We start from the raw sequence: 20,363 nt of genomic DNA, 5'->3' as shown, positions 1-20,363 counted from the left end.
ACTAGCAATAGCCATATACAATTACTATTATTATTATTATTATTATTATTATTAACTCGAATATTTCGATAGGCCACTGGAGCTCAGGGAGTTCGAACATTAACTACTTATTAGTGATCACATCAAAATTTGTCTGTTAAGAACATTGTAACCATTCGGAAGTTATCCACCTTGACTATCGTTGACGTGACTGATAAGTGGAAATGTGGAGACACTCAAGATGGAATTATTTATCACATCTGTTGTCCAAATGAAGTTTCAGAAGTCGCCTGTATCGTATCACAATGACGGGAACGCGACGTACTGCATATGCCTCAAATCATCTCGTCTTTCACTGCCCACATTAGCACGGACAGCAAAATGATACGGTATTGTCTCTCAGACGGGCTCTATAACAGTTAGCGACCAGTATTCCCTTACTTCTTACAATAGAAGTTTGACTAGTGGTTTAACATCGCACTAACACATCGAAGGTTTTCGGCGACACAAGGATGGATAAAGGCTAGGATTGCGAAGGTGGCCTTGATTAAGATACAGCCTCAGCATTAGCCTGGTGTGAAAACGGGAAACCAGAAAAAGTATACAGTCCCATTATGGACTTTCTTACAAGTTGATCTCCAAATTTCAGCGTGCATCTCTGTATCATTCTTTAATACTTATATAATTATTTAGAGTTTTATTTACCCGGTTTGTTGTCTAGTCAGCCCAAGAACTAAGATGAACATATGTTTTTAAACATGACGTAACAAATCTACGGTCAGTTAGGGCACATTTAATGACAATGACCATTCAGGGTTGAGGAATGAGGCTCATGGAAATCGCCAGAGTCTGACAGAATGAAATAATCTGTCGTGAATTCTAGAGTACTACTAATTTTCCAGCCAGCAGCATGACTATAGATGAAGAGTAAAGAGGGATGGGAGCTTGATATGAGTCAAATATTTCTTCTATAAACGCTAAGCGCCATCTGAAGTGGTGCAAGGGGCGACGCCATTGGACTAGGATAACGGGAAAGTGTGATTTAGAGTAACGAAACACATGAGGCAGTCCAATGGGACAATTTGGATGTGGAGAACGGCTCCGTGCTCGAGGCGTACAGTGTTTGAGGCGTACAGCGAACTTTCCACGTGCATGAGGCGCGAGTTGATAACAACTTCTCTGGGTCGAAGTCAGCTAATTGGGAAATTCCAGCTCCTCTCAGTGTAAAGGGGATATTCAGACTCATTCCACGCAGGTGTTCACATTTTGTGAACAGCATTCTTCGTTCGTCTGTCTTGGCAATCAGTTCAGAATAAAATGAGCGGTAGAAATGATTAAGACGCGAATGGGACAACCATCCTTGGTGTTAAACGGATATCGATACAGGACACACAGGAAAAGAGAAGGACTTATTACGTGGTTCTGTGTACAACAGAATAAGTTTCGCTGTTCTGGAGGGTTAAAAACCACTGGAGGTCATCATTTCATCGAAGGAAGCTACAGGGAACATACTGGTGTTCCGAATGTTGCAGATATGGAAATAAGGAAAAGAATGGAGGTATGCAGAAAGCGTGCGAGGGAGGACGTATCAGTTCCTGTTCATCAGGTGTTTCGGCAGGAGTTTCAGGTTTGTATTTATATATCTTAATCATTATATAAATGGCGCGACTCCTTGGCTGAATGGTCAGCGTTAAGGCCTTCGGTTCAGAGTGTCCCGGGTTTGATTCCCGGCCAGGTCGGAGATTTTAATCGTGTTTGATTAATTCATCTAGCTCGGGGGCTAGGTATTTGTGTGTATTCCAACACTTTCCTCTTCATATCTTACAACACACCACACTAACAACTAGCACACAAACACACAATAGTGATTAAATCCCTCCATATAGGGATGGAGTCGGGAAAGGCATCCGGCCATAAAACAGGGCCAAATCCACATTTGCGAAACAATTCGCACCCGCGAACCCACAGGTGTGGAAAAAAGTGGAAGAGGAAGAAGAAGATTATATTTAGTTTATATTATATTCTAGTATTTAAGTATTTAATAAACGTTGTGCTGCACTGACATGCGAAGAAACTATATCATTAAGTATTTTATTTCCAGGAATTGCAGAACAGAGAATATAAATTTGTTACCCAGTTTCCTCGCTATAAAGAAAAGGAAAATCGCACTAGGTGCCGATTAGAATCCAAGAAGCAGCTCTAAAATAGTATTTTCCAACGAACTATCCTGATGGTAGCAGCTTTCTGAAAGTGGACGATTCTTCTATTACGGACCGCAGGCTGGTGGTATTTGGCACACTTTATTAAATAATGGCAATAACTTTATCATAGATATATATCCAAGGCAATTCACTCAACTACTCGTATATAGCATTCATGTGGACATCGGCACAACCGATGATGAGATACGTGTATAACCCATACGTTTCGCTTTGCTTCCGGATAAGTCAGAGGAGACATACAAATGCCTCTTTACAGGTATCAGTAATTGGTCTGATGGATGGAAAACCGAGACAATAAAATAGATTCTGAAACCGCCGTGATCAACGCTTTCCGACTGCAGCATTATCCGGCTGCAATTTTAATTTTAATCAGTGCCTTTGGAAGAAGATCCAGAGATCGGACTGACACTAGAGTACAAGGAAAACATGGAGGGTCAACGATTTTACAAAATGAATGAAGCATTGGCGTTAATACCACCGAATTTCATTGATGATGACTGGCTGATAATCGCGTCAGACGCTCCACAGTCAGATAAAGTTACCGCATTTTCAGACCATTTTGTTACTCAGTGGCTCGATAATATAAAGGTACCTGTAGAACTGTGGAATGTTTTTGGCCAGCAACACCGTATAAATAATGTTGCTGAAGGCTGGCACAGGAAGCTAAACAATACAGTTGGGGGAAAAGACCTCAATATCTATTTCTTAATTAAATGTCTGAAAAATGAAGCAGTTCGCACAAGTTTCTTAATTAAATGGAACGAAATAGGAGAGCCTGGCAGCAAGATGAAAATGATGTACATAAGGTATGATAAAAGTCTGAAAAGAGTGCTGCAAAAACTGGAAGAAACCGCTGACCTCAGGATATGTTTGAGAGCATTTGCATAAGCTGAATGGTTGTATATATAAATATTGTAGCCGTACTGACAATGAGTTTCCTCTGCACTTTGTAAATATTACGATTTTTTAAATGATTAGCAGACTCCTAGTGAAAATGACGAGATATTTTCGTTGATATATCAAAAACAAAAACCTGGTTGCTATATTTTTAACTGTATAATAACTTGACAAGGGGTTTCTCGGCAACTTTCAAACACGCCTATGTTTTAAGAGACATAGTCAGTTCTAAGCCTGGGTAAAAGTGTGAAGAGAAGTTGTTTTGAGAAAACACTCACTTTTTCCATATCAACATTTGCACCTTAAGCCTATATCCTGACTAACGAGTGTCTGGGCGATTTGGATCACGTAGCTGTCAGCTTGCATTCGGGAGATAGTGGGTTTGAAGCTCACCTTCGGCAGCTCGGGAGATGGTTTTCCGTGGTTTCCCATTTTCACACCAGGGAAGTGCTGGGGATGTACCATAATTAAGACCATAGTCACTTCCTTCTCACTGCTATCCCTTTCCTATCCCACTGCCGCCATAAGACATCTGTTAGGTGCGACATAAAGAAAATTTAATTAAAAACAAGAAGTCTATATCCTGCACATTGACAACGTCGAAAATAGTAAGTAGGTCATCTACAGTAAATTGCACTGCTCGGAAAGTCTGAAATTATTATTATTATTGTACCGGGAGGTACACCCCTACGCCGCAAGTTTAAATTGTGCGCCTAAAAATACTCCTCTACTGGAGAAACTGTGAACTAGGCCTTCACCTAATTTGAACTTTCCTCAGAAGATGGCACTACAGTAAATTGTGATTTTTTGAAGTTTTTCTGAACTGTGTCAATTTCGAAGTGTTTTGTTGGCTATTTAACAAGAAGTTTGGACTTTCTCTTCTAGATGTCACTGCCTAAAGACTATGATTACGCACCCTGGTGCGAAGTGAAGCAACTGTATTTGGAGACATTTTGTATTCTTAAGTTTGTTCTTTGCTAAATTTCTTGCATTCTTGTTTTTGGGTTGGCAATATTGATCTCTGCTTCCGCCAGTTTTGAATTCGGCCAATCCCTTATTTTCTGTACTTAATTTTCTACCAATGAGGTATTTCTTCTTCGATTCTGTATGTAACTTTTCCATCCACCAATAAACGAAGTGGGTGTGGCTGTTTTCCTTCCTGAAAGGCCTCAAACATTCCCTGAGGGTATAAAACTGCTGATTTTCTTGTCTCGGTGCCACTCCATCGACATCTGCTTAGTGTGTGAATATGTAACAGGGGGCGGGAAGCGCTTCGTTCTTCGGGCAGCAGTTCATCAACAAGGTAATGGCCTGTTAACATCTTTATTTCTCGATAGCTCAGCAGTTTAACTCTCGGGGAGGGTTCGAAGCCTTTAATATGTAACCTATTCCTTTAAAATGTAAATTTCCTTTCTGTGTATGTAAAAACTTCAAATCTCTTTTACTATAAAGCGGGGATAGAGGGTGCTTCACCCTCTCGAACTCCCCTTCATTGTGAATTTGAGGTGACTATGTTTTCGTAACCGTTTTTTCTCTTCCTTCTTTAAGTCTTAAACTTATTTTGCCGACTAGTCACCTCCATAGATTGGGATTAGCCCCTGTATTATCGGCCTAGCGCCACGTAGGTTTTTTGACACAAACGTTGTGTAGGAGTGCAAGTTATCGCCTCCATTCTATTTTGCACTATGGGCCAGTAACTTAACTTGATGTTTGTTTTCCTCATGTAAAGGCCCTGTAGGTTGGGTATCTAATACCCCTGTTTCTTGGTGTGCCTTGAGGGCAGTCTGAAGTGAAAGTTGTTGTGGCCTTTGAGAGGCTTGTCAAATTGAGAGCGGGTCTGCTCTTTTCCTTAACATTGTAATTAGGAGCAAAGGCTCCTTGTACTTAGGGGTTTTCTGCCCTTTAGCAATTGTGATCGTGAGCTGAGAGCTCAGAAAGTAAACTTGGGGCTCGAAGCCCAAATTTTGTAATGAGCTGTAATTTGTTAATTGTTGATCTGCTACTTGGTACCTGTTATACTCTGTTGATTTTGAAAAGAAAATATAACCTTTGTTAAAGTTTTAAATTAACTTTAATTTTGTAGTTGAGACCTATTCCAGCCCGCACCTTCTTTCACCTCTAACTACCACGGATATCTCCGTAACAATTATTATTATTATTATTATTATTATTATTATTATTATTATTATTATTATTATTGTTGTTGTTGTTGTTTCGTTTCGGCCAACTCAGGACCACGTCATTTCAACTGTTTCCTTCGAGCTTTAATGTTGATCCAGTATTCCTTCATTCGTAGACGATGTTGCTCCTTTCGTTCTTACGTCCATGCCTTTCCAGTTTTCAGCTTCGGCTTTGGTTGGAAACTCTGATGTTCTTGGAGTTTTTTCTTAAGTAAATCACGCTCCCGGATATCTTCATATGAGATCCAAATCTCCTGCAGATATTTCTGTACCTCACTGAACAATGCCCCCTTTGCCTTTTTCTCTTGGAGAAAAGTGAAAATGCGGTTGGTTAACCGTGTTGTCTTCATTCGGGCCATGTGTTCATAAAAAGTAATCCTCCTTTTTCGCATCACGTCGGTTATTTTATCCATATACGAGTAAAACTCCTGGTTGCGCCGTCCCCTAAACTCGCCGTTGTCTTTGATTGGGCCTAAGAGTTTTCTCAAAATCTTCCTTTCCTTGGCCTTATAATAATTATTATTATTATTACTATTTTTTTGCGTCTCGTCAGTTATTGATGATGGTGGTGTTTGTTGTTTAAAGTGATTATCTAGGTCATTAGTTCCTCCTGAAATTGTACTTTATCTGACATTCATACTACTGGATAGCTTCATTTAATATTGATGCCGAAGGATCGTTCTCTAAATACTCTGTAATTGCCTCTTTGGGAAACACTGATTCTGGTTTCTCCCGTTATCTGTTCCCTATCTGAACTTGAAAAACACTGTACCGGTACGCCTCAAGCACGGTCCGTCGTGTTCTTAAGAAATACCGTACGCCTCAAGCACGTACGCCTTGAGCACGCACCCGTGGAGAACACACCTGGCAGCGCACGAATACTGAACAATGTAATTAAGAGAAGTACGGTCACGTTCTGTGGAATGGAATTGGTCCTCACATAATTACTTGTTTGGAAATCTAAATACTGTAAGGTACAAGGACATTCAGTCTATTACATACTGTCCAATGGTCGGATATGATGATTATTGTCTTTATCATCACGATAATGCTCCATGATAAAGTCTATGTGAGACTATAGTGTATTTAGTAACTTTCCGGATATAAAACTTACATATTACATATTACAAAGCCGTGATCTGACTTAGACTGCTCGGGCTGCAGCTCTTGAGGAGGAATGGGCTGCAATATCACGACAGACGATCAGACATATGGTAGAAGGTCTCTCCGGTTGAGTAAGAGCTTTTATAAGGTACAAGTTGTCCAAGGGTTAACCCACACCGTGCAAATATATGCTTCTGGGAAGGGTGTTACAGGGACAGTCTGGTTACAGTTTCGGGTATGTGTTTTGATACTTCTAATCAGATTGTGTATTTATTGGTCAAAAATATCAATCGAAAGGCGTTCCTTTTCATTAGCGTAAGATATATAAACCATTTTCCCTTATAATATTTTGTTACGGAAATATTTAGGAATTTCTTGAAAATCATACTAGAAAAACAATACTGTTAACATAAAAGTTATGATCAGGTTGCCTAAGTTTCCTACACTCCAATTTGTTGGTAGCGTTTATGCTCTAAGCAGATGATGTTTTCAAACCTCTCCATTTCCCAGTGAATTTAACTTACTGTTAACAAGACACATTTCTGAATAAAGAAATTCAAGTCACGTGAGTAAACGACTAATAAATATTTTAACTGTGTTCCCTCTGGACGTTCCCAGAAAATGCCATTGGCAATAAATAAATAAATAAATAAATAAATAAATAAATAAATAAATAAATAAATAAATAAATAAATAAATAAATAAATAGGATGTTTCGATTTGTTTCAACATGAAATCGAACACGAGGATAAAATCCTAAATTACAGATGCATGGTAGTTTCTATGTATCAATAACAGATTGCATCGAATTAGCGTGCTTCCCCTCCCCACCCCCACCCCTCATCTTCCGGAAGACACGATCATGATGTTCCGTTATATTCTAATCTCACATCCTAAGATGTTCCTATACAAGTCAATCATTGCTATTCACATGTAGTACGAAGTCTACTGCAGTGTTTATTTCTGATGACCCAGACCAGAATGGTGAGTATGAAGCCCATATAGACGAGTTCCATCAGCAGCAGTCATAAAATGGGACTCTTCCATATAAATATCCAACAGACCTGTTAAGAATTCAACATGTATCGAAAATTAATGAAAAACTTCTCAATTTTGGAACGACAATCATCACGAAAGGGCCAGGAAGACAAAGTTGAATAGTTTGATATAGCAGAACTTTCAGCAATAATGCTGATATCTCGATCTCAAATTCTAAGACACTTATTCAAAGACTATAACTAAATGATGACAGCTAAACATATTACTTCAGACTTTAAGACAGGTTAATTAAAAGATCAGAGCATTAGCACTCGGAGCTTACTGACCACAATGCAGCAGACTCAATATATATCCCTTAAACCCTAAAGTAGTTAGGAAGAAAAAGATAAAAAATATACCAGTACGGTAATATAATAATTTCGTGTGGCTATTTATAGCCGAGTGCAGCCCTTGTAAGGCAGACCCTCCGATGAGGGTGGGCGGCATCTGCCATATGTAGGTAACTGCGTGTTATTGTGGTGGAGGATAGTGTTATGTGTGAGTTGCAGGGATGTTGGGGACAGCACAAAGACCCAGCCCCCGGGCAATTGGAATTAACCAATTAAGGTTAAAATCCCCGACCCGGCCGGGAATCGAACCCGGGACCCTCTGTACCAAAGGCCAGTACGCTGACCATTCAGCCAACGAGTCGGACTACCAGTACGGTAGGGCAATCTGATTGTATTTTAAGTGTTCTCAAGACAAATGTTTGCTAACAGGGCATCCGAACACGATGTCGGATGATGTCGTAAATATTTTAAACAGGGATATCGCACAGTTTGTACCTTATAAACTTCTAAAACGGAATCCAGACCCGGAGTACCACAATAGAAAATTAGGAATCTTAAAAGGAAAGTAAGGAGAGAGTGCAACAAGAGGTAATTCAGTTCCGAGCATCGAAATAATTTCGCAAACTGTCTGAAGAACTCGCTGCTGGACAGAAAGCTGCTCATGATAAATGCATAAAAATTATTTCTCCCGGTGGAAAAGGGTGGAAAAATCTATATAGCTATGTTAGGAGAAAGAAGGAAAGCATCCATGATATGCCAATGATAATGTCCTGAGAAGTTGATGTAATTAGTGATAATTTATTCTTAGTAATAGCTTATGAATGAAATGTTTGGTATGGCAATGTATGTATGTCAGTTTTGAAGAGGGCCATTGAACAGTTTATGCCTATTAAACTACAGAAACAGAAACCAGGCCCTGACTATTATAATAAGAAAATTAGTAGCCTTAAAAAGCCAAGTAATGATAGCGCACAGCAAAAGGCACTTCAGTATTGGGACAGATCCCACAAACTGTTCAAAGAACTCGTTGCCGAAAAGAAAGCTACTGATAATAGATACCTACATGAAAGAAGGAATAATTTAAAGGGAAATGGCTACAGATGTCTACATAATTATGATAAGGCATTTTCGTCATAGACAAATTTCTGCACTTGACACAAATGAGGTCTTTTTTCGTAACACTAATTCACAAAGACATGTATCCTTTGACAGTTCGACCTTCAGGATTGGATTAAAAATGTAACAGACCCTGGATATCAAAGAACACTTCGAGCCCTACTTTTCCCTCAGGTCCGTCAGTATAAATCACTCTTGTGATAAGACAGGTAATTTCCACGCGGTTGTATCGCCATTTGAATTGCGGGTTGTAGAGACCGACGCGGGGAAGGCAGAGAAGTTACCTACATAGGAAATCGGGTCAGCCAAAGTTTGATTACTTTTCCTACTGGTATATTTAAATGTAATTTTTTTATTGCCTTTAGTTGAAATTGAAAATGCCCACTTGACTGAACGACATATACGTTTAATAATATTGTATGTCTTTTCTGAAATCTTGATATTAAATTCTTGTGTGAATGTGTATAGCCGTTGTCCTGTTTCTTTATGGGGTCAGGTTTGACGTGAAATAAATCTTCATAGCGAATTTTACGACCGGATGCCCTTCCTTACGTCAACCTCATTAGAAGAGTTAATGCGATCAAATATAATAATAATAATAATAATAATAATAATAATAATAATAATAATAATAATAATAATAATAATAATGTTATTGGCTTTATGTCTCACTAACTACTTTTTCGGTTTCCGGAGACGCCGAGTTGTTCAGAATTTTGTCTCACAGGGGTTATTTTGCATGCCAGTAAATCTACCGCCACGAGGCTGACGTATTTGAGCACGTTCAAATACCACAGGTCTCAACCAGGATCGAGCCTTCCCAGTTGGGGTCAGAAGGCCAGCGCCTCAACCGTCTGAGCCACTCGGCCCGGCGATGAAATGAATGACGTGATGTATGATAGTGGAATGGGAAAGGGTGAAATCCGGTGCTGGTACATAGCCTACTGCTGTCGAATAGTACTAAGGGGTCTCCTCAAGGCTTAACGTCGCCATCCAACGGACGAATTACCGTCAATAGCGTCATATGCCCTCACTCCATACGAAAACTGCCGAGAGGTTCGGAATTGAATCCAGGCTTTTGGCATGCGATCTGGTGATTAGAAATTGTATAACGCGACCTCTCCTGTCCTGCCGGCCAACATTCTGATGTCGACCAACGGGATTCGAACCGGCTAACCACGTTGTCAGTCCATATAGACTTGACGGCTTAACGTCCATAGCCACCAGGCCAGCTTTAGTCTTAACTTCTTGTCTTTATTATAAATTGTGTCCGATCGACTGTAAAGTTTTTACATATCCTCACCTGTGAAATACAGGAAAGATCAATTCCTGGGCATGAAGGAACGGATATCGAAGCCATAAGAACGTTCTGTAGTTCATGCCAATTCTTCTATTGGTATCTAATCGGTACACCTCAAACTGCGCAGTGTTTTAGATGAGAACGGGCTGTACCCTATTCATCAGTAAACTGTGGAAGCGCTCCTGCCTGGGGATGAACACAAACAGCTCTTTCTGTCAGTGGATACTGTATAGACTTGTCGATTAGTCTGATTTCCTTATCCACGTACTATGGTTGGATGATTTACTTTCTTAGGACATCATAAACGTTCACAGCATACGTGTACGAGCTCCGGAGAACGTAATTCATTTAGGAAAGTTTACCAATATTCATGTCTGAAAAAAACGGACTTCACGTGCGGAAAGATGTGTTGATGGTAATCACTTCCTGTTCATTCATGTTCAACTGAAGCTTTGAAATTCTGCAAACAATATCAACACCATATCTTACTGATAAACAATATAATTATTTCCATTGCAGTAAAATGAGAAACTTATCTCCACTCCGATGGAAGTCGTTTCGAGTGGCAACTCATCGTAACTCATCGTATACCCTGTTGCATGAGCAAGAATCTCAAAAGCGTAGGGCTAACTAAACGCCGCGCCGTGCACTATGGATTCCTGCAGCACTACACACCTGTTCCAGCGCAATGAAACTGTCAGCAGGTAATATTAATTATTGTATTAAGGGAAAATAAAAACGACTTCTTCGCCCTTTCTTAATACAAATCGAACAGAAAGGGATCGGAGTCTTTGAAATAAATGAATTTATAATTTTGTGTGGCTATTTGTAACTTGGTGCAGTACTTGAAAGGCAGTTCCTCCGACGACGGTGGGAAGCATCTGCCATGTGTGAGAAACTGCGTGTTAGTGCTGTATTCGGTGTGTGATTTACAGGAATGTTGGGGACAGACATACCTCAGCCTCTCCAAGACAAGGACATTAAACATTTACTGTTTAGAATTCTTCGAGGCGGCCGGGAATCGAACCTAGGACTGGGGACTGAAGACCAAGGCGATGACCTCTCAGGCACGGAGCCATACTTTAACAGATGACGGAAAGCAAAGCCATCTCCTTACTGGATGTGAAGGCACTTGAACCGTGGAATATACAGGTTCCCACTATCCGTAATCTCGGCTCTGAGTGGGACAGAGTGAAAAGCCCTATGTCCGGCTGGCTTCGTCCATAGGAATTAACCTGATATCAATTTTTGGGGAAAACTGAGTAAACATTAGAGCCATGTATCCCTCCAGAAGTGTTCGACGGAGATTTAATAAACCTTTCCAAGAGGCAAGAACAGCTTTTCCATCATGTACATTTCTGCTGCACAGGTGACCGTTCTAGCTGATCTACGTAGGATGGTAGACATATAAAGTGAGTGGCAAAATAAAGCCGGATGATCTATGTAAGACGTGCGAATAGAAGTCACAATTGGTCACGAAAGTCTTAGATCATCGAGCTCTGAAGAGAATGTGTCTTACCAAGCTAGTTGGTTGCACAATATGGGTAGTATAGCTGTAAGCTTTGGAAGATAGTGACTGCGAAGCCCACCCTTTTCCATGATTTCCATTTTCTCATAAGGAAAATACCGAGGCTGTACTGTTATGAGTCTTTCACAGTTTATGTAAGAAGGCTAAGAGTACCAGTTAAGTGGAACTTATCAGAATCAAACGTGGAAACTGTTGCTTCCTAAACCAAATTTTAAACCGAAATCATTACGGCACTTATTAATTACAACCAAAATTTCACAGAATATCTTTTACACCATTAACTACGTGTTGGTATTAGCTAATAGCTACTGAAAAATTAATTACCATAACATTATCGACCGAGAAAGATTTAATCGACGCACAGGGAAGGATATTTTCAGTATGCGGGGAGAGACAAGACATTACGTACTAAGAGAAAAGTGAGTACGAATATTCACCTTATTCCACAAAGTTACGAACACTATAAAAAAGTGTGCTGAATTCAAAAGCATTTTCTGTTGGTATGTTCCAGCGTTGTATATTTTAGAGAGGAAAATACAACCAGGAGTTCGATATTGCGTTTGAAATCATTTTCTCTAGGAAAGCAACGGTAAATTACCTCACTCCTCATTTCCCTAGTACACCTCCTCAGTGATGCCTAATTTATCTATGACAGCTGTTGGCATAGCTGTGGAGGATCAAACCAGTATTCGGGCTGAATACCTAACATAACTCTAGGTACAGTGTTATATAAAGTGGTAGGATCAATGAAGCTCTAAATAGAGAAAGTTATAATCCAAGTTATCTTAATTGTTGCTTTAATTTTGTTAATTGGCTGACAGAGTAAAATAGAGAATAACTTACCTATAGTTGTAAGCACAGTAGTGGCATAATAGAAAGCACCTGCGAACTTCCACTGCTTGCCCGCTTTATGGGGCTCTGTCTTGAGCACCACTGTTTCCATGACCCGGAAATCGTCTTCCGATATGTTGTACTTCTTGATCACCATTTGTTCGATGGCTGAAACACATGAACGTTCATTGATATGTGATATGAGATTAACTAACTATATTTGAACAAAAGGAAAAAGTAATTGAAGGTGATGGGAATTACAATCTGTTTTAAAAATATAACTTAAGAAGCTAATATACCGCACCCGTAATCTAAACTTGGATTAAATTTATGATTCCATATAGAATTTCATATATTTCTATCTGGATGCTCTGTCCAAATTCTCACACAAAACAATATAGCTGCTAAGGAAGAAGCAGGGAATTGAATCATGTTTGTTTGGTGCTCTTAGATTACAGACCACTTAATTATGTTCGGCACAGCTGCAACTAGATAAGACAAAGCAACTAGAGGGTTCTATGTCGAAAGTTAAGACACGATTTGAGCGAGAGAGAAAGCTATATTGCAGTCTCTTTGGGAAGAGCTTACTGTTACCGAGTTCGGTGGTGAATTTCAATCAATTAGTACACTTCAACACTCATTTGTTCTATGACCTGCGCGTCGTGATGAGGATGAAATGATCATGAAGACTACACATACACCCAGCTCCCGTGCCAGCGAAATGAACCAATTATGGAAATAGAACCCGGGACCACTGTAACCAAAGGCCAGCACGCTAACCATTTAGCCATGGTGCCGAACACCATTTAATTAATATTCATCGTGTGTACCACGAAATAATTATTATTCCGGGTAACTGTGTGAACATTCGCAAAGCGTAACGTGTGAAAGGACAGAATGTGAACCCAATATATTTTAATATAGACCTTGTGGAAGAATACATTTTGTGCAGCACGGAGACTGTTATCGCAAACTGTTAAAGACTGGGCAGAATCCAACCACTTATCAATAATCATTAACTTGATAATTAGAGAAGAGCATAGTGTGGCTTGTTATCAAAAACAGATTAGTGCCAACGTATAGATGGAGGGAAGACCTTAAGAAATATTTTGAGGATTATTTTAAAGGGAGAAGTATAGAAATGCTGATGATGATGATGATGGAGGCGATCTTTTACTCCAGTCAGAAGTTAAAATATTAACGTGACATCATTGTGTAAAATAATGAAATATGTATTATAAAAGAACAAGTGGATTATTCCACCTGAAGGGAAGAAAATAATCTTCGCCCAGAATCCGGCAACAGAAACTGCATTTTATTCAGCCTTCATTAAATCTCCTTTACTGCATGACTCAGGACAGAGTGAGCATTTGGCAAAATGATTCATTATCTGTTCTTCTCTATATTCACATTGTTTTGGTGTACACTAAATGAGTCTCCACAAAGATTGCCATTTCAGCAAAAAATTATACAAGGGAGCAATCGGAAGTACCCTAGGCAACGTCAGAAAATGAATGGACAGTTCCTGGCGGCTGATCCTTTCTATTTCAGAAACGATTACTCTCAACTGTCGTTTTCAAGTTGACAATTATATCTATCAGTATAGAGAGAATGGAGGTGATAATGAGTAATCAAAGATCTAGAGCTGAGTGCTCAAGATGTGGCTATGTCGGGTTCAGTTCACGTCTCTACCGATGGTCTGATATACTGAAACGTTCAACACTCGGCTTCGGGTAATATAATCGAGTAGAAAAATTATGGATCGTTTCTCATTTCACTCTTGGTACCTAACATACAGACCATGACCGCCCCATCCCCAGTATTAAATACAAATAATTATATGGCCTCGGATACCGTGTTGTAGACATTTTGATTTAAGGCCATTTAAGCAGCCTGTGGGTATATTTCGAATTTCTGTTTAACACTTGGCCCTCAACGGGCAACTTAAAAACGCACTCTACAGTGTGATGGTAGTAGTACCAGTCCTGTAGCTTAGATCCTTTCCGACAGAACAAAGATGGCCTGGACCACCATAGCTCAATTGGTAGAGCAACCGACGCGAAATCGGGAGGTTGTGGGTTCGGATCCCACTGGTGTCTGGTTGACCATTTTTGTTCTGTACTTAACATCTCTTCAACACGAACTAAATATACGTAACACGAACTAATAGGTTGAAGGTCGCTTTCGATTACAATGTGGTCGTGAAAATTCAATATTCATTATCAGAACTCTGTTGGGTGATCTATTACTGAGGTTTGGTTAATTTTGTTGGATTATCACTGTGCCCGTTCGCATCTCGAAGACCAACTACAAAATGGCGGCGTAGGAAGGTATGGCCCATGCGATCTACTAAGGCAATGAACTTCATATTAATGCAGCGTATAGGAGGCAATGTACGTCACGGAACGGATAATTTTCGAAGACACTGCAGAACAGTAGAAGCTCATTTTGAATTGTTTTAAAAAATATAGCAGCGGAAGGATTGTTTAAGAATTTACTCAAGAAATAACATTCGCAGAAACAAGACGCAAAAACGAGCGGAGCTACACATTTGAAGAATATTCTTGGCTACTGTGGAGAATATTGATTATTTATAATCGGCGATAGCATACGATTAAATTATTCACCGGTGTATGCTAAGAAAAGAGCCGAAAAAAATATATAAATAAATAATTTTTGGTGATATATGATTGACTTGGATTAGTGAGGAGCCACTCTACGATCGAAGGAATAGGAATTCACCATTCTACAATATTGTTAACTTCGTACGAGAGGATAGTAACTACCGAAGCAGTAAACCTAATAACTATTTTACGGAGAAATTTTCAGAGCAAAGAAAACTTCGACGATATTTATAAATAATTGAAATATGGAATATATCATGACTAATTACTGCGCAAATGGAATTCTTTTCGTGGTCTACAGATTCAAAATGATCACAGTCTGCTAAATTAACAAGATGGACTGAACTGGGGATATGCACCGTCGAGCCAGATGACCAGCTGTGGATGATTGGACCGGCCAACCAGTGGACATGATGACGTGGATGAGGACCGGCCAGCCAAAAGACCGGACGAGAAGGAGTGGACCGGCGAGCCATGTGACCAGCTGATGACCATGAGCGTGCAATCCAACCAGAGATCCAGATCCGATCTGAGGGTCTAGCCGCAACCGAAGGATGGAGCAACAACCAGATCAGACGTAGCAACTGACGAGCTAAGTCCATACATTTCTTTAGTAGAGTAGTTTCTTGTAATCTGAACCCTCAATCTAACTTGGCATGTGCTGAATATTTGGTGATATTTTTGGAGTAATTAAGAACGCGTGTGTAATATAAAGTGAAGTGTGAGATATCTAAGATTTTAAGATAAGATGGAAGTGTAGAATTAGAATGCGAATATGACATATACGGGTTACCGCACTTGAATACTTACAGTGGAAACTAGTTTGGATAAAAGATGGAAGTGTTACTTGTGAATACCTAGAAGCAATGAGTCTAATTTACTAGTGAAATTTCGATTAATCTCGCTTACCTAAATATAGATTACGTCACGAAGTACCTGCGCGATACGATGATTATTGTCAAATTAAATATTCCTTTCTTCATAGAAAGAGGGCATTGAACTCGTACTACTGGTGTTAAGATAAAGGTTACTGACTACGTATTTTTACAAGGCAATTCTAGTATATTTAGCATATAGTTTTGGGAGTAATAGCTATATGCATATGGCTATATGAAAGCCGGTGTTATGTTAAAGTGTCTTTGGAATAGTGTTGAAATGTGATTATTTATTGGAGTATATTGATGAATAGAGGTTTGTTTATGTTCTACGGGAAGTGTAAGAATTGCCATTCGACGAGATAATGTTATATTAGAATTACAAGGTGAGTTTCTGTGCCATATTTGAAAGTATATGACAAGGTGAGAACATCGCGCAGATGACCATTTTAAGGTAAGATAGACATGCATTATGGTAGTATAGTGTATCGTGACAGTTATATTTATGTCTGACATTGGTAAATAACAGGTACTATGAATAAGAGTGTGCTCTAATGTACAGTTCACTAGACTCATGACTTAGTATACATCTAATATTTCGTGGTGCGGTGACGTTACAGGATAATACGCAATAATTTCATTCTATACTATCCATACAAGTTGAGTAGCTCGTATGCGTATGAAATATTGAGATAGAGCAGAACGCTAGAGCACATTGAGCCATTAATAGAGGAGTGTGTGGATTTGAAACTACTTGAAAAATTTAGTTAGATGTTTATTTCTTTTCATGCAATTATGATTTCTATTCGAGTATTTTAAATATGAAGAATATAATAATGGTTAGATAGGAACCATATGTCGTAGGCTTTAGGGGGGTATTGTCTTAGCCCGTACGTTGTTACTTGTGAGTACTCGAAATATGTGACCAAATAATCAGAGTCCAGATCTATGCATGATTATAATTTATGAATGGAAAGTTGGTGAACACTTTTACAATTTAATACTCGCACAAGAATATATTTGGGAAATAATTACGTAAAAATATGAGTAGATTTGCGTTTACAATCTAAATCTTTCCCATGTAATTTTATTACGTTTTCAAGTTAACGAATTATTCATTTTATTTCTGCATGACGACTTATATGTTGTGAGGATAATTTTAATAATTAACGGGACAGTATTCGCAATGTGTATTTTTATTTGATTCCATGATTGCTCAGTGATCTCGAATATAATTTGTGAAAATGAAATACTTTTCGGAACATGGCTACGAATATTGAGATATGTATTAATATGAATTTGAACATTAGTTATGAGAGAATGTAAACATTTTTATGCTTTAATTATTTTATTTTATTTGAGCCAGCGCTGACTCTAGACTTTCAATGATTAATTAGTTCTCAATCAATACTACCCAGATTTCACTTCATCTAATATCGAACATTATTTTAGTCAATAAATAATCTTATATTTTTTCTTAGTAAGTGACTGTGTTTTAATTTCTGTTCGGGTAACGTCTAGTTGTAAGTTAGTTAATAAGTTTCATAGAAATAAGCAATCGATTAGTTCTACAAGCGAAAAGAGATCCCCTTTGAAGTTATTGGTCACTGGTTCGTACCTGTGCGTGTAGATACTCCTGTGGTGCGTATTCCAGCGGACAAATTCTCATTCGAAACCACGTAAAATAATTAAATATAAAATCACAGATTTTATGAGCGGAAAATGGAATACCCTGAGAAGAAATCAAGAGCTACCGGGATAACTTGGCACTGACCGCTGCAAGGAGCGGGTGCAAGTTATAAATGTCGCACCAATCGTGGGGCCCGATTTAAGAGAAAGACACCGCGGGAAAGTTAAAAATAGTTGCCCAATCGTGGAACAATTAATGAGAAGGGTACTGGAATTAGTCGCCAATAGAAGTTGATAATGTCGCACTAATGTGGGACGATTTAAGAGAAAGACACCGCGGGAGAGTTGAAATAGCTGTCCAATCGTGAAGCAATGAAGAGAAAGACATCGCGGGAGAGTAAGAAATTGTGCGATAACTCACACTACTTAATTGGCAGTCCAGTGTTGAAGCTCGAAATGTAGGTATCGGGCATAGAAAAAAAAGAGTCGCCAATGTATTGAGTAATTTATTTAATTATTACCACATTGTAGCACCTGTGAAGAATATTGATAAGGAATTATTGTTGTTTAGTGGATGATTGCTTTTCTTTAACAACAGTAAGATAGGATAAGGTGATTTTAAGTTAATATGAAATGAAACTTAGTTGATTTTAACCATGGTAAAGGCTGATGGCCATACATATAAATATTGGATGCCGTATAGCGGAATTTTAATTTCTTTATTTCGTAACATGTTCCGAAATGAAATCGAAATCATAGATCTGAACTCATGGTCTGGTTGTTGATGGTCTATCTGGTGGGATGGTGCCGATCTCCAGGAAGGTCCATCTATATTATTATTCAGTGAATAGAAAACTTGACACTAGTGCATATAGTGCAGACTTTGAACTATTTTAAACCTTGTAGACTAAGTTATTGTGGTATGTGTGATATTATATATGATATTCTGTGAACTTAGAGGATTGATAGGCAAATTAGTGAAATTTCTAACAAAATAGAGAAATTATTAGTAATTTTGAAAGATTAGAACGAATATATTGAACTCGACATAAAATGGCAACACAGGGTAGAGTACAGACAAGAAGGGAACAGGAAGAGGAAATGAGAAGAGCACAAGAGAAACAAGGAGGAGCTCCATTATGGTTTCTCGAATATTTGAAACAACAAGAAGAAGAAAGACAGAAAGAAAAGAAGGAACGTGAAGAAAAAAGAGAAAAAGCAAGAAGAAAGAGAGAAGAAGCTTGATAAAGAAAGACAGAAAGAAAAACAGGAACGTGAAGAGAAAGAGAAGAAATTGGAAGAGGAAAGACGGAAGGAGAAACAGGAGCGTGAAGAGAAAGAGAAGAAGTTGGAAGAAGAAAGACAGAAGGAGAAACAGGAGCGTGAAGAAAAAGAGAGGAAGCTGGAAGAAGAAAGACAGAAGGAGAGAGAAGAAAAGTAAAGAAGACGGACGGAAAAGGAGCGAAAACAGCAAGAATGGTTCAGGGAATTTCAAAAGGAACAAGAGAAGAAACTAGAAGAATGGCAACAGAAACAAGAAGAGAAAGAACAGGAAAGGGAATCAAGATTCCAGAGATGCATCATTGAGATGAGAGAGGAAAGAAGAGAGGATCAGCTAAAACAGAAAGAATCTTTAGAAGAATTTGTTAGGAAAATAGAAGATGAACACAAAGGGATGATCGATGAGTTACGCAAGAAACAAGAAGAAACGACTGAAGAAACAGCGAAAACACGGTCGGAAGTATATGAAGTTAAGAACGAAATTCAAAACATGCTGATGAGGTTGACGGAAACCATGGAAAATAGAAACAGAGAGATGCACGAGGAAATGAATAAAATAAATGAAATGGTAACAGAGAGCCAGGAAACGATCCGAAAATTGGAAGAAGAGAAAATAAATGAAATAACGACTGGCATGCAAGGATTAAATCTAAGACAGCAAGACTTAGATGAGAAATATGACCAAGCTGCGAGCAAAGTAGCACAGAAAATTGATGAATTGAAACAGAAGATAGAAGATAACAAGGTGGAATCGGAACGAAAAATCGAAAAGACAGAAGAAGAGAAGAAACAGATTAGAAAGGAAATACAGGAGATAAAGGTGGAATCACACACGGCGAAGTCTATGGCCTCAAGCTCTAGCGATAGGCAAAGAGCAATAGAAGTACAGATTAATGAGAGAGAGAACACACCTTCAGGGATAAGCGACCCAACTAGAAGAGATCTAGAAATATTAAACGGTAGTAACCAGAGTGAGGGAAGCACGATAATTAATATCATTAAAAATTACGACGACCGACCGAAACATTTTGACGGTTCGGCTAAGACCTCACCGAAGCAATTCCTTAGGGACATAGAGGAATATTTTAAGGAAGGAAAGATTCAGGAGGAAAAGAAATTACGAATTATTGAAAAACATCTGGACGGGAACCCAAATATTTGGTTCCAGGCTTTTAAGTACACGTTCCACAACTATGATGAGTTTAAGGTAGCTTTCCTGAGGAAGTTCTGGGATCATGAGATCCAGCAACAGCTAAGATTAGAGCTGTACTCGAGGAAATTTTCGACTGCAGGCCAAACTCGCTACAGCGATTTCTTCTCGTTTCAGTTTCATCGTTTTCAGGACTTAGATTCTCCACCTAGCGAACTGGAGGCGATTAAAACTATTCAGAGGCAATTACCGGTACCACTTGAAATACAAAGATTGCTAGCAGCCTCTGACATACAAACTGCTATTGACATGGAGAGGC

The 20,363-nt window shown here is 38.9% G+C and overlaps 1 protein-coding gene across 1 annotated transcript in view; it reads right to left on the bottom strand.

Annotated features, from left to right (window-relative positions):
* The window catches only part of Task6 (TWIK-related acid-sensitive K[+] channel 6), a 431,294-nt gene that overhangs the window by 139,929 nt on the left and 271,002 nt on the right, over nucleotides 1-20,363 (bottom strand). The window contains exon 2 of the mRNA XM_067152421.2: nucleotides 12,498-12,653. Within this exon, the coding sequence (XP_067008522.1) occupies nucleotides 12,498-12,653 (156 nt within the window). The remainder of the gene's footprint in view (nucleotides 1-12,497; nucleotides 12,654-20,363) is intronic.

This window comes from Anabrus simplex, chromosome 1, assembly GCF_040414725.1.
Source record: "Anabrus simplex isolate iqAnaSimp1 chromosome 1, ASM4041472v1, whole genome shotgun sequence".
NCBI classification, from domain to species: Eukaryota; Metazoa; Arthropoda; class Insecta; order Orthoptera; family Tettigoniidae; genus Anabrus; species Anabrus simplex.
Note: the sequence above shows the minus strand (reverse complement) of the source record. Positions and strands in the feature narration are given on the sequence as shown.